The sequence below is a fragment of the Chroicocephalus ridibundus genome, chromosome 6, assembly GCF_963924245.1.
Source record: "Chroicocephalus ridibundus chromosome 6, bChrRid1.1, whole genome shotgun sequence".
NCBI classification, from domain to species: domain Eukaryota; kingdom Metazoa; phylum Chordata; class Aves; order Charadriiformes; family Laridae; genus Chroicocephalus; species Chroicocephalus ridibundus.
In genome coordinates, this window is record NC_086289.1 from 55,795,027 (window position 1) to 55,818,079 (window position 23,053).

Consider the following 23,053-nt stretch of genomic DNA (forward strand, 5'->3'; position numbering starts at 1 on the left):
TGAAAGGGAGGTAGATGACAGCCAGGAAAAGTATAATTTCTTCAGGCTGACTTCTACTTAATTCTTTCTTTATGTGAGGAAAAAGGCTAGAAGTTACCTTGGTTTCTGATGAACTGGAAGCTGAGCCTGAAAACTGTCCTTCCTTCGCTCCTCTCATCCAGGGGCAGCTCCGAGGAGGAAGGAGGCTATCCAGAGTCTCTGAGCAGTCATGGGCTGGAGTATGCACTTGCTGCAATAGCTGCTCTGAGCAGAAGAAAAGCTATGCTTTTGCAGCCTGCAGCCCCTCTGGAGTAAGGAGGTTTCCTTCATTAATCTTCTCAGGATTTTATAGCACTCTTCAAGCTCTGACTGTCACCAGAAGTGTTAACCTAAAGCTGGTGATGATTGTGGATGCAGGCAAGACTCGCGCCAGCGGTAATATCTTTTTCTCCCCTCTTCTTTTCCCATGCCTTAAATTTCTGTTTGACGCGGGACCAGCTGCCCACTCCGTAATGCCCTCCTGGGAGTAATCTATACTCCAAAAAAATCTGTTTAAACTTACTTAGTGCCTCATAAAGATGGAATCGCTGTTCCACTGCCAGATGGAAATCTATAGTTCTCATATCCGTGAGCCTCAGAAAAAGCAGTGTCCTCAGTGACTTGCAGGAGCATGTGGTCCAGGTGAGTAGAAAACTGGCTTAGTTATTCAGATCAACCTTTCCTGTAAGTGTCTTGGGAAGGAATCCAAGAGAACCTATTCTCCCTGCAACACACAATCTTGTTACCAAACTGAGTCAAGGGAAAGAGCCAAGTATTCCTACAATTCATGTTGTCTATTTGTTCTCTCAAAAACTTCTGCTGAAAAGACTGTAGTGATTTTTTTTTTTCTAAATTTATTTATTTAATGGTCAGCTCAAGATCTGGCAATTCTGGTGTCGAACTGGATCTCAGGATGGAAAACACGCTTAGTAAGAAATGACCCATCTTTAAAATACTGGTGGGTCTGAAGAGCTGCCTCTGTAGCACCTTACATGCCCCTGAAGTTTTGCCATCAGATTGTAATTGGAAAATAAGAGAAAAATATCCCTCCCACACCCCCACCCCAGTATTGCAGGGCTGAGCAGTCAGTTCTTAACCAACGGGCAGTATTAACAAAAAGGTATTAATGTGATAAGTGGAAACAAAGTTGGCATGATAATAATTGCTATATAAATCAATAAAATAAATACATCAAAATGAGTAAAAGCTTTTATAAAAATTAATAATGAAAATTGGCATGAACCTGAGTATCTGTAAGAAGCAGGGATTTGTGTAAAATGTGCCCTGGGCAGTAAAACATTTCTTTTTAAAAATGGTTTTGCTTTTAGATGGTATAAAACTAGAGCTATAGTTCCAAGTATTGCAAAGTCTTTGTAATTGAATCTTTCTCCCATGAAAGCATAAAATGACATGATAAAGAGGCATATGTTTAATAATACTTCAAATACATACTCATTACTTACCAGTTTAGAGCACAGCATCTGCTTCTAGGGGAACATGTGAATTTTGATGGATCAGAATCAATTTCCGAACAGCAGCCAAGCCCATGACACAGAATTTATACTTAGTCTCTCAATCTCTGTCAATTTGACTAGGTATTGCTATTTAATTTCGCTATAAAATCATCCTGGTATCTATAAAGAGATATTTACAGATAGTTGTTTCATTCACATTATGGTAACTTCTGAGCAGCAACAGCGGACGAAATGAGGTACCTAGCTAATATTTAATGATTTATCTTCTTAAGGATTAAAAAAAAAATAGAGAAGAAAGTCTGTTTCCACCCTCTACCAAACACAAGATTTAATTTTTTTAAGGCAATATATTATTTAATAGAAAAATGCAAAATATTTTTCTGCGCAATATCTTGTTCTGTTTGGATCTACAAAAGTAAGCTGAGCCCCAAGCTCAGAGCTGCGTCACAGGATTACATCGTATGGACTTTGGAGGACAATGATTTTTCTCTCCTTTTGTGTCCTTCCTGACCCAGGGTGGTCTCCAGTAGATGCAGGTGTGCTAGGAGACTACGTGTGATCTGTACTAGCTCCATTCTGTGGTTGTGTGTGGAGTAAGGGTAGTAGGACTGTGCAAAACTGCCCTTTTCGTTAGAAAGATAATGGATGTCCAGAATATATATATATATATAAAAAATATATATATATATAAAAAAAATATATAATTTTTTTAATGGCTGCATTTTGTCTGTTTCAAGAGCTAAATATTTTCTGTAGTGATGCTGATACTTGGAATTAGCCCTTTGTGTCTGAACTGCTTTAGCAGCACTGGCCCTTACCACCACTCTATAGAAGAACATAGGGACAATATTTGTACCCCAATTCTAGGGTGTCAAATGAAACTCGGGTGGCTGGGAAGACTTTGGCAATTCCATATTGAGTCCTGTAGTCTAGTGGCATCTGATGGCAAGTAAACCTACACAGCTTAGAAATGCAATGTAACCAATTCCACTGCTCCACAGTTTTCTTCAGCAGATGCTTCAGCTGCCTCTGGTGGGTTTACTCTTGAGGTGAGAGGTTTCTGCACTTCCATAGTAGGGTGACAGCCAAAGGCTCACTCTGGATTGAGGGTGGTCTCTTCTGTAGAGGGGGCTGCACAGGCATGCCAAGGGCTTGCCCTAGCAGTCTTACAGATGAATTTTATAGAACATTGACTGTCCTGGACCTCCTTGGGGCTCTAAGTGCTGTTGTGCAGCGCCAAGCACCTTAGCAGTATTTAGTGAATGATTTATGATGGAGCAACCACAACCTTGCCTCTTATTACGGATAAGCACTATGCACATACTTTCATGAGAATAAATCCATCTATTTTACTTTTTTCAGTACATCAATTTTAAAGGATGGTTATTAATTACCTCAGTGTATTCATACATGCATGATTAATGTGTAAAGTTTTTACTTGTGAAATTTCAAGGCACTAGTTCAAAGAATATAGAAGGAACTTAAGACAATGGAGGAATTTTAAATATCACAGATGATACCATTGATACCATTAAATATTTTTGCTACTTTGTCCACTCAAAAGTGTCAGGAAATATCACTAAGACATATAATATCCTCATGTTCTCTCTTGCCTTTTGATAGCTGAAAGGTAGGAATAAAGAGCAAGTGTAACCAGGCAATTGCATAGGAACTTCAGAGCCGTACAAGACAGAAAATTATTCCCCTAGAAGTTGTCTCTAATCAGCTTTTCCCCTCGTTTCTTTTGATATGTGGTTTTTAGCCTATTTTATATGATTTTTATAGGCTATATTCTGCCTTTCTGTGTTCTTGCTGGGTTTCCATTAATATTGGTGGTCAACGTATACATGCATTTGAAATAAGTATATATGGATTTTATGGTCCTCTAGTGACTCTGCTTGCTTCCTGGGGTCATGGTCTTTCTGTCTCCAGAGTTCTTCCATCACATGGTAGAAATGACAGCCTTCCTGGAGGGCCATCCTTCTCTGAGGAGTTCGTTCTGACAAAGAGCTCCCGCTCTGCTGCGCAGACCACTGTCAAGTCCTTTAAAAACAAATGAGAGACAAATTTCAGAGAGCCGCGTTCCGAACCTGACAATATCAGATAGGTCATGGTAGCTTTGTTTGGTAGCTAGTTAAATTGGATAGTTCGGCACATCCCTAGATGTTAATGGTTAAATGTATTCATTGTTCCAACAAGGGCCCTATTCATAAGGGGACTATTCTCTGCTTGTTATGCATGCATAATTCCCATTAATGCTACTGAGGGTTAAGTGTGTATAGTGAGGGGGGAGAATGAAGCTTATGTTTACACATCCATGTTTGCACTCAGAGAAGAGGTTTTGTAACATATGAGAAATTGATTGTGTTTCGACAAATCCCTTAACTTTAAGGAACTTTAAATCTCTGCTTTAAAGACAGAATGAGAATGGAGGAAAAGTGACGCTTGTATAACTGACTACCGCCTTGTGCACCCTACTTTGTCAATGATGAGAAATATTACTCCAGTGCTATTATTAGAGAAGTCTCTTGAAAGTAACTAAGTGCTTGGAAATTAAGGATTCTTATTTGGGTATGAAAATAATGACTCAGAATCTTTTAACTTGAGGCACAAAGTTTTGCAAATTTCTGACTCGTGTTAATCAGGGTGACAAGATTTTGTGATTTATATACAATATGGGTATTCCATAGAAAACCTTCAGATTAAGATTCCTCACTCTTAGGTGCACATCAAAGTCGTGTAAAAGCAATAAAGAAGCTAAGCATTGCCTAAGAAAGCCTTTCAAGTTCCAGAAAGTGCTTGAACTACTGAGGGTTTTGAAGTGCTCTAATCTCTGACATGGGTGACGTGCTAGGCTAGCACTTTTTTGTTTTGTCACAAATCATCCATGCACATGGTGCAAAGGGACCCTGACAAAGTCATTTTACTTTTGAAAAGGGCTGCTTTTTTCATACCATTATGTCTCCCATTCACATCTACATGTTTGCGTCCACTTTGTTCAGGTCTAAGTAGCAGGGCATTTGCATAGTCTTCCCTTTGTTCTCTGTAAATATGGAGTAAAATGAGCAAGATCCATGCTGTGAAATTAAAGCTCTACTCTTGAGAGATCTTAAGGGCCAAATCCTCACAAAAGGTAGAGCAACGTAGTGCCAAAGCAGCTAGTGTCCAGAACAGCTTGCCCTGGGTGTTTGTGCTAGGAAATGTGAATAAAGGGAAAGTAATCTGGTAAAAACTGTGTGTAATTAGAAAAATACACTGCTGAGAGCTGCTGAAAGAATAGAATAATAGAAAATAGTACTGAATTGGACCTGAAGTGATCATCTGGTCCATTTCTGCTACTTGCAGCCAGGATAAGCTGTGTTTAAATCAGTGATAGATGATCACAGCCTTCTTAGGCTGTTTATTCCAGTGCTTAGTTACCTTACTGCTTTGGTTTTTTTTCCTAATGCAAAACCTAACTCCCTTGCTAAAACACATGCCTTTTGCTTCTTATCCTATTCTTAACACCTTCCTCTTTGCGGTAACATTCACATACATGACAACTGCTCTGGTTTGTTCTGCTCTGAAACAGTGCTCTATCCATTTGCACTAGCAACACGTATAGCATTAAGGTTTTTTATGTAAGTCAATCCAGCCTAGTTTTGGGACACACGCAGTCCAACGAGCTTTGTAACTAACTGCGTGTGCTCTGAGTCTGAAATAAATTTGACATAAAGTGCACTAACTTAACCTGGAATGAATGAAGTCAATTTGAGATGTGGTGACTCATTAAGCATCATAACTTTATTTGGTAGTTGAGCCCAAGGAATATGTTTCTTTCTCCTTTGTAAGTTTGAGAGTATTGTGAAGAAGGAATTGTGTAGGAGACATATCGTGTGTGGATACCAAATTCCATGCTCGTTAAAGCAAAATAACTAATTCACAGATTTGCCAAGTAATGGTAGAGGGGAGCATGCAGAAAAGCTAGTGGAAAACTGCAGTGTTGTAGCACAGGAGCATGGAGATACCTGGAGACATGAGGCTTATATGAAGTAGGATGTCTCAGAGCTGCAGTGGGACATTTGCTCCTAACTTGAAAAAAAAAAAAATGCATATTCACACTAGACTGTGCTGGCAGTAGTTCACTGTATTGCAGGTGTGTAGGCCAGAAGATGGAAGTCAGGCTACTGAAAACAGAGGAGGATGGCCAAAGTTTTAGGTCTCTTGCAAATAGAAACAGGTTTTTCAGAGCAAGTCTGAGGATCTCCAGTTTTCCAGGTAAAGAATAGCTCTGGCCCTTAACCTTCTGTTCTTTAATGTGTAACTGTTTTGGGATGTTCAGTATTGAGCAATGTTTAATTGTTACAGATGCAGAGAAATTATTCTTTCTTTGTGGCTGAAAAGGCTCAGAGAGATCAGATTGTTTACGCTTATGTCGCCAGGTGGATTTGATCTTGCTCCAGCATGTTCCGAATAGCTACAATCCAGTGCCGGACTGCAAGTGGCGTAGCCGTACCTGGCCTGATGCTGTGCCTGCATTCAGATCATCCTCTACTGTTTCCAGATCAGAGCTTGTGTCTTGCAATGGATGTCTGTCTGTAAAACACCGTATGGCTGTACTCCACATGATTTGTCCTGGGAGTTTGCCAGAGGATGAAATCTCAAACCCCCGTTTCCTGCCCCATTGTCCTTCCATAAGGAAATACAAAGAGTGGAAACTGGAAGGCTTGAGTCATGTTTTTAGATGGGACAGGGGCTTGCTAAGTAATATTTAGGGAACAGCACCCAGGATGTTGTATGGCTGCCCTGTGTTGACAGTTGAAATATTCCCTCCTTGTAGCACACAAGATGAATCAGTCTTTCAGAAGCGCAGAATAGCATGTGCTTTTTAGTTATCTTCTGTTCTTACATGGACAGTTAAAAACAGAGGTATAATGAGTCTGAAAGTAAGAGAACAAAGCATATGTAGAACCACCACAGAGAAAAACAGAGTAGGGCTTTTAAAAAGAGATTGAAAACACTGCTCTCAGAGAAAGGCTATCAAAATTTTGCTCAGAGAAGACTTGACTTTAGTCTCCTAATCTTAGTTTTGAAGTCTGGGGAAAAATATATCGTTATCATTTGGAGCGGCCCAAAGTTGTATTTGGCTAAAGTATTGCATTTTCAGTTTCAATCTGCAGTAATCATTTACTCTTCCTAACCTGGTTTGCCCTAGATATGTCAGGAAATGCAAACATTTGCCTTCCACAAAAAGTAGCTGTGGTTTGGCTGTACCTGGTTGTGATCTAAAGCTTGCTGGGAGCTCCCCCTTTGCTGGTGACAGACCTGCCGTACTCTGTGTCCTTCTCCTATAGACATAAACCCCAACTCTGATGAAAAGTGTCGACGTCGTTTGTTGGCAGGGGTGTTGGCTTAGATTTGGAAAGTTTATTCTAGAGTCACTGTCACAGGTGCCAAAACATTAGCTGGGTAGCAAGGAGTGAATAGGGCCAGCTCGTGTCACTTTGGCTGCTGCTGTGTCTCTGATGGCTGCCATCCTCAGCCTGGCTTCCTTTCTAACTGCCTGCCTCTGGCCTTTCCAAACGTGGATTGAGTGTAGCCAGTGCTGCCTGCCAGCATGTATAGCTGGCTTCAAACAGCTCTGCAACACGGTGGACTGCTCTGTCCATCTTGGACGATTAGCTCTGAAGCATCGGTAATGCTGTTAAATTTTGACAGGATAACACAAGCAAGAAGGGAAACATAATCAGTTCAGCGTACTGTGAATGGTGCCTTGTTTTAGTGATGTAAGGGAAGAAACATGATTTCTTAATTTATATAACAGGTGCATAGGATCAAAATCAAAACCAGGCTCTCGGAGAACACTGAACATGCACATAGCAAAAGGCAGTCTCCACTAGGAATACATTGCAATCTAAGCAAACAGAGGAGAGGTAAGTATCCCCTTCTCTTACACATGGGAAACAAAGCGTGGAGACTAAGGAACTTGCCTAAGGTTAAACATGCATTTTAGTATTGCCAAACCTAGGAGCTCATCAAATGTTTCCACACTGGTTTTCAAAAGTTGTTGGTCTGTGGTCCCAGTTTAAAGGCTTTTGGAACATCTCCCAAAGGATCCCGCCTCTCCTCAGTTTTTGGGAAACTGTATCTGTTTTGGAATCCATTGTCTTGGCTCAAGATGTCCCAGCCAAGATACAGGCCTTCCTGCTAAACATACTGCTGGGGTCCAGGAGGCGGTGGTGCAGTGAGCTTGCCCGCTTTCCAGCTTGGGGGTATGGCTGGTACTGAGAAATTGGGGAATGGCCCCTTCAGGTGGACTTTCTTTAATCCAGTTCTTCATTCCTCATTGCTGTTGCCCTGGGGAAAGCACCAGGTAGAATCTGTTTCTGGTACAACCAGAAGAATTTCCATGGTCTAGGTGGACAGAACAAAGCAAAAACAAATGAGAAAGGGCAGTAGGCCATTTCCACTCCTTACTTCGAAGAACTATGTGCATAAGTGGAAATACTGTCATATGGCCCTTAATTTCATGGGGGCTAGATTAGCTCGCTAATGGGCCCTTGCTGCTTTTTGGACCACTTAATACTGTCACCAGCTCCTTGATGTGTTTGAGGTTTTAACTGTTTGACCTTCCATTGATTTTTAATTGAGTGCATGCAGCTAAAAATCACAAGTACTTGTCTGAAATCAAGTGCATGTCACTCTAAGGTAATTAAAGTGTTTCTAAATTATAATTCTTGGTAGATTCATTTTTCTGTTAACTTTTACTCTTTCACAATGGGAAGTCGTCCGGGGTTTCCTGGCTGTGCTCTTGGAACAGGATTCACTTAAGTGTTTGACCCAAAGCCTGCTGAGTTCGGAGCTGTGTTAATCTCAAATTGCTAAATCCCCTCAGAATCATGAAGTGTAGTTTTGTGTCTTTAATTATATTTAGTTGGGGTTTTTTTATATGACTGTTGATGCCACTGGGTGTCTCAATTGACATCAGGGGACGCTGAACCAAACTCTCTGGTCTCACATTGCCTCTTTCCTGCCCTTTGTGCAAAGTATTGCTCATGTGGTCTAGCATGGAACAAGCGATCTGAGTATAAATCTAGATTCAGCCCAGACCATCAGAAACCGGCTACTGGTCTTTTGTATGTGACCTGTGGGGCTGTCAACTGGTACTTCTGGGGTGTGGTGCATGGTGATGGCTGCAGGCTGTTGTTTTCATTACCTGTAAGTGCTGTGCAATTGTCCTGCACTTTTCAACATGGCATAACTCGGAACAAGCGTTCAGCTCTGCCAGCTGTACCTCCGGGGGTGTGCAGAGGAATAGACTAGCATGGCAGTGTGGGGCCCAACTCCTGAGACAGCACTGTTGTCTTTCTTGTTGTATTTCTTGTGCACGCCCATGCTGAATGAGCATTCATCGCAAGTTAGACTGTCGTGTATGTTGGGCTCTTTCCTCTTTTTGCCTGCTGTGGGTTGCTTTCCAATCTCTGTGCGTCTACTTCGTGACAACGAACTCTAGTTTTACATCAGTGTCACCGCTCTTGACAGAAGGAGAATTGTCTGCATAAGGAACTGAAGAAAGGGAACAAGATGCAGAGACCTTGTGATACTGTAGCCTTGCTGTTGCCTGTTTTAATTAATCATTGTGTCATGGGTGATGAAGTTGAAGAATTGGCTGTAGTGAGGGGTGTCCTGCCTAGTAATCAGTTGCTTAGCTTTGCTTTACCTCTGTAAATGATTGCTATTCCTTTTGCGTAAATAGTATCAAGAGCTCATTGTGCTTTTCTTCAAACTTTTGGGGATTTCACCCAGCTTTTTAGAGTTTTCCCCTTTCTTCTCCCTAAAGAAATAAAATGGAAGGGGGAATGCAATCCTAAAGAAATTAGTTCAAATACTGGTGAAAACCGATATACACAGGCTTACTGGACAGTTTCTAGCTTTGGTGACTTCAGAATGAGAAATGGCAGAACTGGTCAAAAGCATTTGGGATTTAGGCTGTAGCATTAACGCTTCAAGGAAGACTGATGCATATGTTTTAAGGAAAGAGAACATGTCTGAGCACTTGGCTTTATGTATAGCTTTCAAGTGAGATGGTAAAAATGGAAGTATTCAAATCTTGGAGGGGAAGGGAGGGTCAGGGAATTGTTATTCCTCACTTTTCCAATACTGTTCTTGCAATTTTCCCTCCTGCGGCTACGGCCCAAAGATCTAATAGTCCCTAGGTTCCTTAGGATTTTTCTTTGCTTTTGTTTCTTCTTCCAGTCTAACCTTCTTACAGATTTTTTTTTTTTATGTTGACAGATAAAATGAAAAATAATAAGAAATACAATTCAATGTGAATGTATCAAGACCTTTTAAATTTTCAGTGCTATGCTACCTTATATGGATCTTGCCACAGTGGGTAAGGCATATTAGGAAGCAGTTCCTATAAAAAAAAAAAAGTCATCTGTCATTGGTAAAACAGTTGGCGTTAACATCTGAATTATCGTTAGGCTTCAAAGTTGAGACGAATGAGGCAATTCACACCTCTCATAAAGCTATTTTATTTCATCTCCTTGAAGAACTAGACAGACAGCCTCATATTGATTTGCATTCAGAAGTTTTCTTTATAACCGTACAGGGCTAGAAACCTACATCTTTCACTTAAAAACAACTTCAGTTTTGCTGTAAACACTGTAATCCACAGAGTGTTGCATAGTTGTGTTTCAGTTTGGGCTTTCCACCATATGTGGTTTGTGTGGCACTTCGTTCAGAAGAGTTTTGTGGCAGTGAAATGCCACAGAGTTTATTCAGTAGAGTTCTGTGGCAGTGAAATGCTTTCCTCACCAGAGAGCAGAAATGCAGTTGTTAGTTTATTATTGTCCTTGGATAATACGGAACAGGAAGATTTACTGCTCTCCTGTAGCAAATATTTTGTATGTATTTATGACTTTTATTAGTAGGAAAAAATGTATGGGATTTTCTGCTGTGAATGCAGTGAGACATAATGAAAGATGAATCGTAGTAGACTCTAAATAAATTAATGAAAATTCTCATAATTTTTCTCTCACCTCTGTATTGCAATTATACATATTGTCCCAGGAAAGTTGAGGAAGGAGTTGGCATCACAGTAAATAATGTAGAAATAATGTAGACCCACTGACCTCAATCAGCCTTGGTTGTTTTATAAATGTACTTTATGTGCATCAGTCTACTTTTCATGCTTTTATATCATCTCTAGGAGGAAAGAGAAGGATGGATCCTCAAGAGTGTAAATCTCTTTAATTTGCATGTACTGTGGAGTTAGCAAGCCCTTTAGCATTCACAATCTTACTGTCAACAAGTCTCTCAGGCCCACCTTCAAAGAATTTGCCTCACTTGGGACTGGGCTGATGTGTTGTTGTTTCATTTAATCATCATTAAACAATTTATCACCTGTCTATAAAAGTACAAGCTCTGGAGGTAGTGACCACTGTGCTCTCCCTTGGGCATTGCAACTAGCACTTGCCCTGCTCAACACCTGGCACTTACCAATCTGAGTCTCTTCTCACCTGCTCCATTTTAAACGTAAACAATTTGGACTGAGATTCCATAAGGTGGGTTTCATGCCTTCTGCTCCTGAAATTATGCTGTTTCTGAGATGAGGACTGGCAGGGAGAAGACCAGAGAAGGGAGTAGTGAACTGTGGGAGGTTAATCACTCTCTCTTTGTTCCTTAAGGAGAGTAGTTAGGAGCAGTAGTGCTATTGGCTATTTGGCATTGACACCAAAGATGCATCTTCCAGCATCCTACTGAAAGCCAGGCTGTTTTGGGAACCACTGAAAAGTTTCTAATTGTAGATGCTTTGTAGGCATGTTACAGGATTTTCCATTTCTGTGTATGTACTCCGTCTCCTCTTATTATTCCAGTGTACCAAACTGGAGACCAGATCCTCCCCTGTAAGGCAACTGCGTAAGTGCAGGAGGATTTTATGGCCCCCAGCTGCTCAGCATCACCCGCTGCTGTGTCAGTACATTGTGGGAGCTCCCTGCCTTGCTCCACACATAATTAGACCAGGTAAGGCAGATCATCTGTTAAAAACAACCTGGTTGAAGATGCCTGTGGCAAATTAGGGAGTGCTCATGGGCACTGTGTCAGAGGTCTGGTAACAGGCATGAGGTGAGCAATAGTGGTTGCAACTGCCACCATGGCTGTCTGCCTTCAGCCTCCCGGGTACAGCCAGCATCTAAGGAACAACTGAGAAAATCTGGGATGAGTAGGTCTCTCCCTGCAACATCTGCTGTTCCTTGCAGGGAAGCTGAGGCCCATGAGATGGAAATGTCTCCAACTGCTCTGCTTCTCCAGGACATCCCACAGGTATGCAAGCAGTTGGAAGAAGGCAGGCAGAAGGGAAACTGAGTGCCCATGGGGAAGAATGGACCTGGTTTGAGCAAGGTCAGAAGAGGGAGTCAGGGGAGTAAAGGGATGAAGTGGCTAGTTAATGATTGTGTACGTTTTGGTGAGTGGAGGGACATTCCGTTTAGGGCAGTCAGATGTGTTCTGCTTCTCAGGTCCAGTCATGAGGCAGGTTCTGTGGGGTACAAGCCAAGGTGAAAAAGCTAATGAGTACAAGCATGCAATAATCTATGTTGTAGGGCAGAAGGTGGTTTGGAAACTAGGCCAAAAATCAGAATACAAGAGCAGCGAGAACTGGGCAAGCAATAGAGGCAAGTGGGGAAAACTCAGACACAAAGTACTTAGCAACAGGCCTAACAACGCTGCATTGTGCAGATGCTGCCCTTAAGAACTGTTTTGGAGAGTTCCTGCTCCGGAAGCTGATCAGGGCCAGTGCCTGATGGTCTCCAGCTGTTGTGCAAGCTGTGGCACTTGCTGATGCTGCCAACTCTCTAGAGTCATGACATGTAGTTCTTCTCGCTGTTCTCCTTCCTTTCCCATTCCAGGTTTCCACCCCCCTTGAATCTGCTGGCGTAATTCCAGTGCAATCAAAATGGTCCTCCCATTTTGTGTTTGGTTTTTTGTTTTTTGTAGGTCTACTCAAGAACTGTTGAGCCTAATGCAAGCTATTTGACTTGACTTGTGTTGGAAGTAGCTACGCATGCTAGTAGTTACATTTGTAGGTCATCTAAGTGGTGCTTGATGAAACTGGAGGTGTTAATCTTTTACCCTTGATTATTTCAACTGGAATAGCACCATCTGGTCGTAGCCTTAGTGACGCTTCAGTGTATTCTAGAATAACAGTGAGAATGTAAAGTCCACTGATCAAGTTAAACAATACCCCTGTTAATGTACCATATGAAAAATGGGTGGGAGGAAAGGAAATTTTCATGGTTTGTATTTTCCAAACTGCATTTGTAAATTGTCATGGGTATATGCACGTTGTCAAGCTGCATATAGAGAGAAGAGACAAATTCAGGCTCTGTTTTGGAATTTCTTCAGCTCTTTGGCCTTAGAAGGACCATTAACATACTGCTTCTCTATGTAATCTTTATATTAAAACTGATAGTAGGATTACTTTAACAAAATAGAGGGAAGAGTTAGAAAGAGATTGAAATGCTCTTTCTGACTAGTCAGAAAATGTGTGTGGGAGGGCCTGGCTGCAGTTTACCTGAGGCAGGAAGAACAGCCATCTGCCTTTGATTTAGAGAAAGAGTCTCTGCTCCCTGGAGCCTACCCGGATGTTATCCCTGCTCACGGGAGCAGGTGGTTTATAGGGTTAGTTGCTATTTAAAGTACCACACTCATTTGCACTAGTGCATAACACTGTGCACCAATTAGGCTGTTGCACTTGCTTGTTGATTTTTTTTTTCCTTGATAATTCCTGGCACGCACTACTTCAAGCGTAGTAACTACCGTATTTTAAACATTGGCAAGTCAAAAAGTAGCTGTTGGACTATGCACACATTGTGCTTAATGAGTTCAATACATTTTGTGTGTCTTTCTAGTTGAAAATACTTTATTAGTTGCAATGGGACTGAGCTGTGATGTGAGGCTGTGCAGAGTGAGTGGTGCTCCCTGCTAGGTGAGAATGGTTTGTGTTTCTGTGGATGAGTCTGTCTTGACAGCAGCCTTGTGGCTTAAGGTAATTAACTGAAGCTAAAGCTGAAGGTTTAGCACCACTGGGGCACAAGAGCTACATAAAGAAAGGGCCTCACAAACTTCTGGCAGCCTACATTCCCTTTCCCTGGTGTGGCTGTGCTAGTGTGGGCTTTTCTCATGCACCAAGTGGTTTCAGGGGGAGCCCTCATTGGAAATTGCTTCCTTTTTCATTTGATTTGGTTTCCTCCCCTAAATTAGTTGGGTTTTAATTGCTGAATTTTCCTCTAGCTGAGGCAGTAGCTGCACCAGACAGATGAGTCTCAAGAAGGACAAAGTGTTGGCTCCTGTTCAGCTGGGCTAGACACAATGCAAGGTACTTCTGGCACCTTCCTCTGTGTTAGAGGCATAATCAATCTTGGAGTCTTTGAAAACATATGTACAACATTAAAATCTTGGGCTTCAAACTAAAGCTTTGTTTGGAAATACTGTTGAAGAGTCCCTCAAAATACAAAGGAATAAAAACTATCAGAAGACAGATTGCACTGCGTTCACACTCTGATCATGCTTACTAAGGAGTATTGTGTTCAGTGGAAGCTATAGGCTCAGCATGTTTAGAAAAATAAAATAAAATCAGCCGGTCTTTGAAAAAGTTGGTGAAGGTAGATCGATTAGCATGTGTTAAGTCTGTGGCTTTCTGTTTTCAGAGTATAGCCTTTACAGCGTGTACAGCATTTTAAAGACAGTGCAGGGAAGCTAACATCTCCCCTGTGTGTTAGAAGAACTGTTAAATTACATGGTCAGCTAACAAAATGAATATGTATATTTAGCTTTTGGAAGAAGTTCATTTTATTTGCTAAACAGGCCTCTGCTTTTAGGAACACATACTAACTCACCTAGCTTTAACTGCCAAAGTCTCTTTGACTTTATTTGTACCAAAGTTCAGAATGGAGCCCAAAACCCTCTGCTGTTTTAAAACAAACAAACAAAAAATCCCCCCAAAACACACAACGAAATACTCCACAGCTGACTTCAGTAGAGCTGGCCAGATGGATATTAGGTAAAGGATGTGTAGTTTTCTGTGCATTTGGTGCCCCAAGCAATTTATAATTGTGACGGAGAGGTGTTTGAAGGTGATGCCTTTGGCACGTATGAAGTGTTTTAGGGTTGCAGAGGAGTTTTGAATAGGGATCATTATTTCTTTCCAAAATCCTCATGCTTTAGACTCCAGTGTAGTATAATTTTTCTTGCTCTTCTGAATATGACTTTGTTTCTCAAAGTGGAGCAAGATACTTTATCCTGTGGTTTTTTTTTTTTTTATAATAACAGCAAGGTTGTAAAGTCTATAGTTTTCTCACTTGAAAAAATAAAAAGCTTAGCCACAGTTTTAACCAGTACTCAAGGGAAAAAACAGACTTGAATGGAAAAATAATGTCCATAATCATCAGAGTAATCTTTCCATCTGATATGAAACAGAAGATGGATTTGTTTTAGGAAAGCTGTAAACATTTAGAATTGAAGCCGAGGCATGAACAGTGGGAGGTGTTCATGAGAAAATGAAATAGAGAGAGAGGCATCTTGGGATGCAGGTGCCTCACATCTATGGCATAGAGATAGAGCCTAACAGAGGGTCCCATCATGGTCAGGGGTCTGTAGCACCCGTGGGAATAAAGAGCTGGGTTTGTTCAGTTGTAGGATGAGAAGAATAGAGGAGATCGTACTGCTGTCTTCAACTATCTATTGGGACGAAATGGAGAAAGCGGAGCCAGATTCTTGCAGGCACACCCTCATACGCTGAAAAGCAATGGACACAAGTCGGAACATGGGAAATTCTCATTACGTGCATTTTTAAAATTTACTTATTTTTACCACAAGTGTGGTCAAATATTGGAACAGGGGCCCTGAGAAGTTGCGGGGTCATCCATCCTTGGAGATGCTCAAAACTTGGCTGGATGAAGCCCTGATGTAGTTTGACCTGCTTTAAGGGCAGCGTTGAACTAGAGGTTCCTTCCAAACTGAATTATTAGGAAATAAGGGGCAGGAAATAAGAAAAGCAGGTAAAAAAGTCATAGAGAGAAATTAGCAGGATCAGTTGCTGAAATAATGCTGATGGTAAGTTTTCTTCCCTCATTCACAAATGGTTCTTTCTCTCTGGTGTGTAGAATGGCTTCGTCCCTAAACTTCAAGGAGGAGTTTGCCCGTAAGGCTGTCTCCCTGTTGCCAATCGGCAGGGCAGGTACAAAGCAGAGGCGATGGCAGCGGCACTGTGGGGTGCTCTCTGTCTCTGGGGCGAGAGCTGCAACCCTTAGCCTGCATCTCACAGTGTTCACAGTGTGTGCTGTTCTGTCACCACCGGGTCACTGCGTTCCTCCCCTCTTCTTTTTCTGTTGGAGAGGGTATTTTGCATTAAGATGAAAGAGATGAGATAAACTAATTTTAGTATCAGAGTTATTAAAGACTTCAAGATACTACTAACCAGTTCTAATTTAATCTCAGCACCCAGGCATGTGTAGTACTGAAAACGTCTATTAGGTTTCTATAATTGTGTTAAAAGTGATACCCCCAGGCTAGTATTGAAGCAAGTGAGATTGCCGAGCTCTGTGCATGACAGTACTGACCTGACAGTACTGCTAGGGGAGTGGGGTTGGCTCTTTGCTGGTCTTTTAATGCTCTGTGTTTTACATCAGGCTTCTTAACTGTCAGGGGCTTAGTGCTGTTTCTATTTAAGAGCGTCCTCTGCATCATTTTGGCTCTGGACCAACAAAACTAATCTTTCAGGCTCCTGGAGTATTCATCAGAGGAGATAGCTGGGTGGGGAGTCCCGGGAGTGTAGTTCCAGATGAGATATCTGTATTCTTCCTAAAGCTTTCTGGAGGAGATGCGGGTTCCTCTGGTGCGTCAGTTCAAAGGGGAACATGAGGCACAGCAATGATGGCCGTGCGTAGCTTCTTTGCCAAGACCCGCATGTAGTAATCATGGAGCACTGCTGTATTTCAGACCCTTTTGATACAGGTCTGAGCTTCGCAAAAGCCTTTCAAACGAAAATTCAGAGGCCTCCTGTAAGGAGAAATGCTCGGAGTAACAGCAGCCTGCCGTTGCAGGTGCTGAGTAACATTTACAGCCCCTCTGCTCAGCCGCTGGTTTACAAAACTGACTTAGTTGCGCTGCAGTCTCTACTATAATTTCACATAGGCTTTGTGGTGCCAGCTCAGGGAATTGGTCTTTCCCCGACCCCCAGCTCCTTGTGACAGAACAAACATATGTTCATGGGGTGAACTGGATCAGGGAACCAATCCAAGTTAAAATTAGCCTGGCCAAGAAGCTAATTTCAACCTGGGACAGCTTCTCTGGCAGACAAGAGCAGGCAAGCGTGCCCAGCCAGTGACGAGTGCGTGGCCCTCCCGCTGCTGCTTTTAGCAGCCCACTGGCTTATGCCAGCGTGCTGTGGTCTTGTCTCAAGGCCTTTCAGCTGGTTTAGGACTTCAGATTTCATTGTGAAATCTCAGTATTTCTGAGATTATATCGAAGCGTGAGGCAAATCCACCTTTGAAATGGTATCTTGAGTCAGCCCAGTCTGTGGCAACTTTGATGTTTGTGAACTGAATAGAAATATGTAGATAAAGTGAAATATTTCACTTCGGTTTTGACCTTTTTGATGTGAATTAGCTGCAGTTTCAAATGAGAGTTGCTTCCAGTTTACAACAACGTTTTCAAGTCAAATGAGACGTTTCAGCTAGCTCAGTGTGTTTATTTTTTTTCCTGGCAAGGGAGATTTATTGAAGCTCCTTGCCGCAGTTCTGGTCTCAATGAGCTGCAGGCCTGCAGCTGGCCCTGACCACAGCCTGGATGTTTGGATGTTTCTCTACTGCTTTTTCAGTGTGTATCTTTGTATCCTCTTGTTTTTTATCATCATTAACTGTATGTGGAGTCTTGTTGCTTTAATCTTACAAAGCCAGATTATCAGGATTAATGCCGTGTAATTGCTCATTAATATTTCTGTCCCAAGCTGACCAGCTCTGGGCCTGGTGGCAGGGATGGTGCCAGTGCCTGGCTGCTGCCTCAGGCCCGGCCTCCCACGGAGCTGCCACTGGGTGCTGTCACGCATTAAAACAGTCATTAAAACCCTTGGCAAGGTGGGAGTGGAGAGCTTGGCCCCTGGTGTGGCACCGGCCTTCCCGGGAAAGGCTGTCTCCTTCCCTGGAGCGGTCCTGAGGGATGGGGATGGAGGTGGGCACCTGCGGCCCCTTTCCCTCAGGGCCCCCGTTTCCAGCTCAAGGTGGAGGGAAGGTAATGCCTGAAACACGCTGGCATGAGGCTTCCTGCTGGGGTGTTCTTGTTTTACTGAGAAATTGCATTGGAAATATCTGCTTTTTAATATTGTGTGACTATTTTGGGTCTGTTTTTTTTTTTTTTATTGTATACCTCTGGTTTTGGATTTGCTCTGCTTAATAGTCACTTGCTTTTTTTTTTTTTTCCTCCCCTTCTTAAAACATATATTTGTGAAGCACCAGAATATGTTTACCTGTAGTCTGTAAGAGCTCCTTTCCAGAACTTTCTGGCACCTGCAGATCCCATGGTGTAGAGCAAATAGATCCTGAGTGTCCATCACAACTCTGTGTGGTGGAGGCTTCCTAATCAAGGACACTAACCTTACTGAAACACATGCAAAGATGAAATAATTTAAAAAACAACAAAAAAAAAACCAACAAAAATATTCCACAAAAATTAAGTTTTTAATCAGATTTCTCTTTAGTTGTGAGGTGGGACTGATTTCAGTGCCTTTACATTACATGTAGGCAGGCTAGAACTTGGTTTCTAGCTTTTTCTAGCTTTTAAGCTTGCTGTTAAATAGATGGACATCTGTCTGTACGTGGTTAAGTTTAAAAACAGTTTTTCGGTTCAGGTGAAGACTTCTTGATTCTGACTATGTGCTAAGCCTTGAAATTGAAGCAGCAGTCTCTGATTTCCCAATGGTTGTGTGTACTGTGGGTCCCTCTGCATAGAATCAGTTTCTTACCTCTGTCCCTAGATAGCTAAATTCAGGCTGCTGCAGAAATCAATTCTATTTAGTTGCAACTATTGCTTCTGGGTTTGAATCTGATTCAGAAAGAAACTAAACATGTTAAAACTAGAGAGGAAAGGGATAAAAAAGGCCACTCCAACTACCATAGCTTTTAGGAGACTCAAATGTCCTTTTTTTGTTGTTTTATTTTTTGGGGGGCGGGGAATGGGGTGTGTGTCTGTGTGCTCAAAGATTTTTTTTTTTTGAGAGGTTTCCCCTAGAGTAAAAGGTAAGTAGTTCCTCGAGGCACTACAGAGGTGAATTTTGCATCCTAATTTGAGGCACGGTTTTCACTCAGATGTTCATGTTACGATACCCTAAGCACAAGGTGTACAGGGGAAATGTTGCCCCTTTGAATGTGTAGCTTCAATGATTCTGCTGTGCCCTTGACTGTGTTTAGATGATTTTGTGCCCAATGCTTTTAGCAACAATGTAAAATAAGTTAGCAGCTGATAATGTGATGTTATCCAAATGTAGGTCATATGAAAGTCATAAATTAGTGTCCTTGAGACAATAACTGAGTTTTGCAATGTCATTCCTTACGGATTATGTTTTCTTTCAAGATCTTAAATGTGGTGATTGTTTTGACATTAAGAAGCATTATTTATGCTAATGGTGTAAGATGGAAAGTTTTCTAATTATTGTATTTTTCTTGTTTGCTTTCAGAGTCAGATTTACAAATCTGTCAACATAGAGCACCAACATGTTGCACCAAAAAAATGGAAGAAAGCTACCAGGCAGCTGTTCGAAGGGAAAGGACTCAAAGTATCCAGGCACTGAATTTTGAACTAAAGTACATGATTGTTGGTCATATCACAGCTTTTCAAGGTAGGAACTGTTGAGTTACTGCAGTCCTGTGGGTATTTTATAAAATTATCCTCTGCAATCAAAAGGAAAAGCTCTTTGTTTTTAAATTCTTTTGCCTGCTGCAGTCACCGGCTTATGGTTTATTTCCTTGTTCTTTGATGATCTGCTTTAGGAAAAAAGTGATGGCACTTAATCTTGACTGGTATTTTAAGCATCTGCCTAAATCTAACTAGGAATAGATTTAAGCTTAGACCTGGTTCCCAGGATCACTTTAAAAAAGATTTTTTTTTTTTTTTTAAGGCATCTTCAAATGTCATTTAGGTGACTGATGGTTGGTTGTGCTTTGGTATTATATTGTGTTGCCAAAATACTTACAGGTGTAGAATGTTAAATGAAAATGCATTTGTTTGTTGAATCTGAAGAATAAGTGCTCTAACTGATATGTCAAGTGAGAAACAGCTCTCTCTTCATGTCAAAATGTTCTGCTACCTGGCAGGTCACCTGAAGAGTGATCTGTTTGCAAGAATTAGAGCCATGCAGTTAAACAAGAATGCATGAAGGAACCTGTGCTGAAAGTCTGTTCTCATAACTCTTGCTGTTCTCAAAGCTACCTTGCTCTAACAGGTTGATGTAAGTCTATGTAGTTTCTTCATACAGACAGTTATTGTACTATTAAAGGGAGGAAAATCATTGTGTAGGATTGTGCACTATACAGTGTTGAGCGCTGGAGATTTTTCTCCAGAAGGGCATTTAAGCATAGGCAGTGAACTTTAAATATATGAGAGTTGAGCGATTAAATCACTCATTGAGTGATGAATCCAACGTACTGACTTCTGTGGGCCTAATTATGTGCTTAATTTTAACTCACTGCTTTGCTATGTTTAGTGCTGAGCACCCTCACGGAATGGGGTTTGAAAACAAGCCAGTAGTTATTAAAATACAAAGTGTTTAGGTCTGTATGATTAAGCCTATTGTTACAAGGCAGTTTGGACAAAAAAGCTGCTATTTGATAAAGTTTCTTCTGTTGAGTGAAAATACTCTAAATAAAAGATGTGATTGACAGTTAATAAGAGATAGCATGTTATCTAAAATTGACAATAAGCTATGGTGGAAGTCTGAAAGAAACGTGCAAGGGCAAGATAAAAATTTTCTTCTGATTTTGGCCATTTACCTCTTTCCTCTCTTCTGTACCAATGAGTGAGAAATGGCGTTTTGGCTTATTTTACAAGTAATTTTTGAAAATTTTAAATATCCCCCGTAATTTAAAAAATTTGGTTGAAGGGCACTTTGGAGGAGCACTGTGGTAAAGGGTGACTGTTGGCATTGTTAAATGCTGGTAAGTTATTCAAGCAATCTTTCAGTATCATGATTGAATAAGGATAAGGTCAGAATAGATTAACCTACCAGCCCCTTTAGGTCAAGCCAGCGGCTTTATTGTCTGTTGCTGATGAAGCCTTTTGATGGAATGAAAGAAGTAGTTAGACATTTCACACAGTTTAAATTTACAAGCATTTTCTGGAAGTGGGTAAATAGGTTGTTTGTTGTAACTTGTTATGGCTGGCCTTCTGTCTACATTAGGTGGGAACACTTGAAAAACGTAACTTTTCTCTCTCACACTGGGAGCTGCTTTTTTGCTTTGGTTTTGTCCCAGGTGTCAGTGAAAAGCCTCTCTTTATCTTGTGCTGTATAAACATTCTGTTGCTAAGAGTAGCACTGTGTGACACACTTACTGAGAGGGAAGATCTTTGCATTGCACTAATTCTGTCCATTTGGTCTGTTTTGGTTTGTTGCTGTTTTGAATGATAAAGTTTGAGTGTGCCACAAGCGCATTTAAAGTCTGAGAAAAGAAATACCCTTATTTTAGAAACTTTCAGGTGCCTTTCAGATTTCATGTTTCTTGCAGCAGTGAGAAATGGCTCAGACTTGATAAATAAATAGCAATTTATTCATTTCTATGTGGTGGTGTTTATTTGTACAATTTTCATGCACAATTCACTTTCTTTTATATATATACACATTTTTAGTACTGTTAGTGTAGCAAAAGCAAAGCAGTAGTTAGCCTTGCTGCCTACTGCTGAGGAAAAGAAATCTTAACTGCTTTTTATGCGTGTTTAGCAGACGATACTGTTAATATTATACCCATACTGACAAAATAATTTTCAAGGCTAATATGGTATAAGAAATGGATTTTTAGGAGTCCAGCTTGAGAACACAGTGATAGGAATTAAATTTCAGTGGGAAAAGAGAGCAACTTTTTTGGAGGCAGGGGACGGAGAATGTGGACTTTTTTGAGTTCTCATCTTGTTATTTTCTTTCATGGAAGTCAGAAGACACTTAGGTCTGAGGACCTGCAATTAGACACCACGAGTATTAATAGGAAAGAGCTTTCTCATGTGAGTAGGAGTTTTGATATGAGTTTCGTTAAATATTCCCTCTGTGCTGCCTGGGTACTGCAGTTGGCTGTGGACATTTTGGACTTGAAGAGATTTTGGTTTGTTTTTTCTTTTTGAAATTGAAAATGTTATTTAAGTAGCTTTGCCCACAGCTGAAATAAGACAATTTTCACAGGTGCTGGGTTTAGTTGTGCAAAATAATTAGTCTCTAAAACTTGATTAAACATCCCACAGCTGTGGGCAGACTTGTTATATTTGGGTGAAAGCCCAATCTGTACATATGGTCAACCTTAGCATTATGGTTCAATCCTGCTGTTTTCCCCCCCTTTAGATTTTTCAATATTAGCAACCCAGACCTTGCTCAAACACTTAATAAATCAAGCTTCTGCATGGGAATTTTTTGCTTGAACTCCTGTGGCTAATACCGTTACACCTGATTTGAGTAGAAGAGGCACATTGGCATCAGCTGCAGGCTGTAAAATGCCTGCCCTATTAGTAACAGGAGAGGAGGAAGGGAGAGTGGCAGGAATGAAAGGGCCAGCTGCCTGCTTGGGAAGTATGTCATGGGACTCAGCTCCTGCAAAATCATACATTGTCACAAAGTCTTTTGGGTGTTTGGCACATTGAATGTAACCAGGCCCCTGGCGGGAGAGTTTCATGGAAAGCTGCTGGTTTCCCTTTCTCTTAATGTTTTGGTCCATGGTGTAGCCTAAAAGTCATAACCATGGTATTAGTCACTCCACAGGTGTGTTATTAATGACCCTCTGCTCCAAGTGGAGTCAAAGGCAAGGTGGAGTAAGTGGATGAGATGTGTCAGTGTGCCAAACTGTAATAGGAGCAGCATAACAGAGGAGAATGTGCCTGTTGTAATGATCCTAGTATGGCACCCTCTGGCTCTTCACAGGTGGCTTTGTTTTGGAAGCATTTTGGAGCAGGTCAGTTTGTCCCATCCAAAGATGTGCCTGTCTTTCTGTCTCTGCTCCTGTGGCTGCAGCCTGAAATGTCCGGCAGGACTATTGAAACAAATGATCAAACAGGATGCTTTCATTTTGTAACTTGCTTTCCCCTTTGATAACCAGAAGATTTTCCTTTGAACTTACTGTTTTCTTTGTTCTGACCTTTTTTAGGCTTGCGTGCAAACAAGCGTATTGTTTTAGTTTAGATTTATGTCTTTGTGGAGATACTACACGTTACTTGGCGCAGTCATCCTTCTGTTCCTCCCCAGTTCCCTCATCAGTCCCTGCACTCCTTGGGGACGCTTCCAAGCAAGGCAACTGATTCATTGTTAGTGGATTAAAAGCGGCGCGGGTGTG

General features: G+C 41.3%; 1 protein-coding gene across 2 annotated transcripts in view; it reads left to right on the plus strand.

Annotated features, from left to right (window-relative positions):
• LOC134517324 (glypican-5-like) overlaps positions 1-23,053 on the plus strand; it is a 394,664-nt gene that overhangs the window by 5,520 nt on the left and 366,091 nt on the right. For both annotated transcript variants that reach the window (XM_063338702.1, XM_063338703.1), the window contains exon 2: positions 19,207-19,368. In XM_063338702.1, coding sequence (XP_063194772.1) covers positions 19,207-19,368 — 162 coding nt within the window. The remainder of the gene's footprint in view (positions 1-19,206; positions 19,369-23,053) is intronic.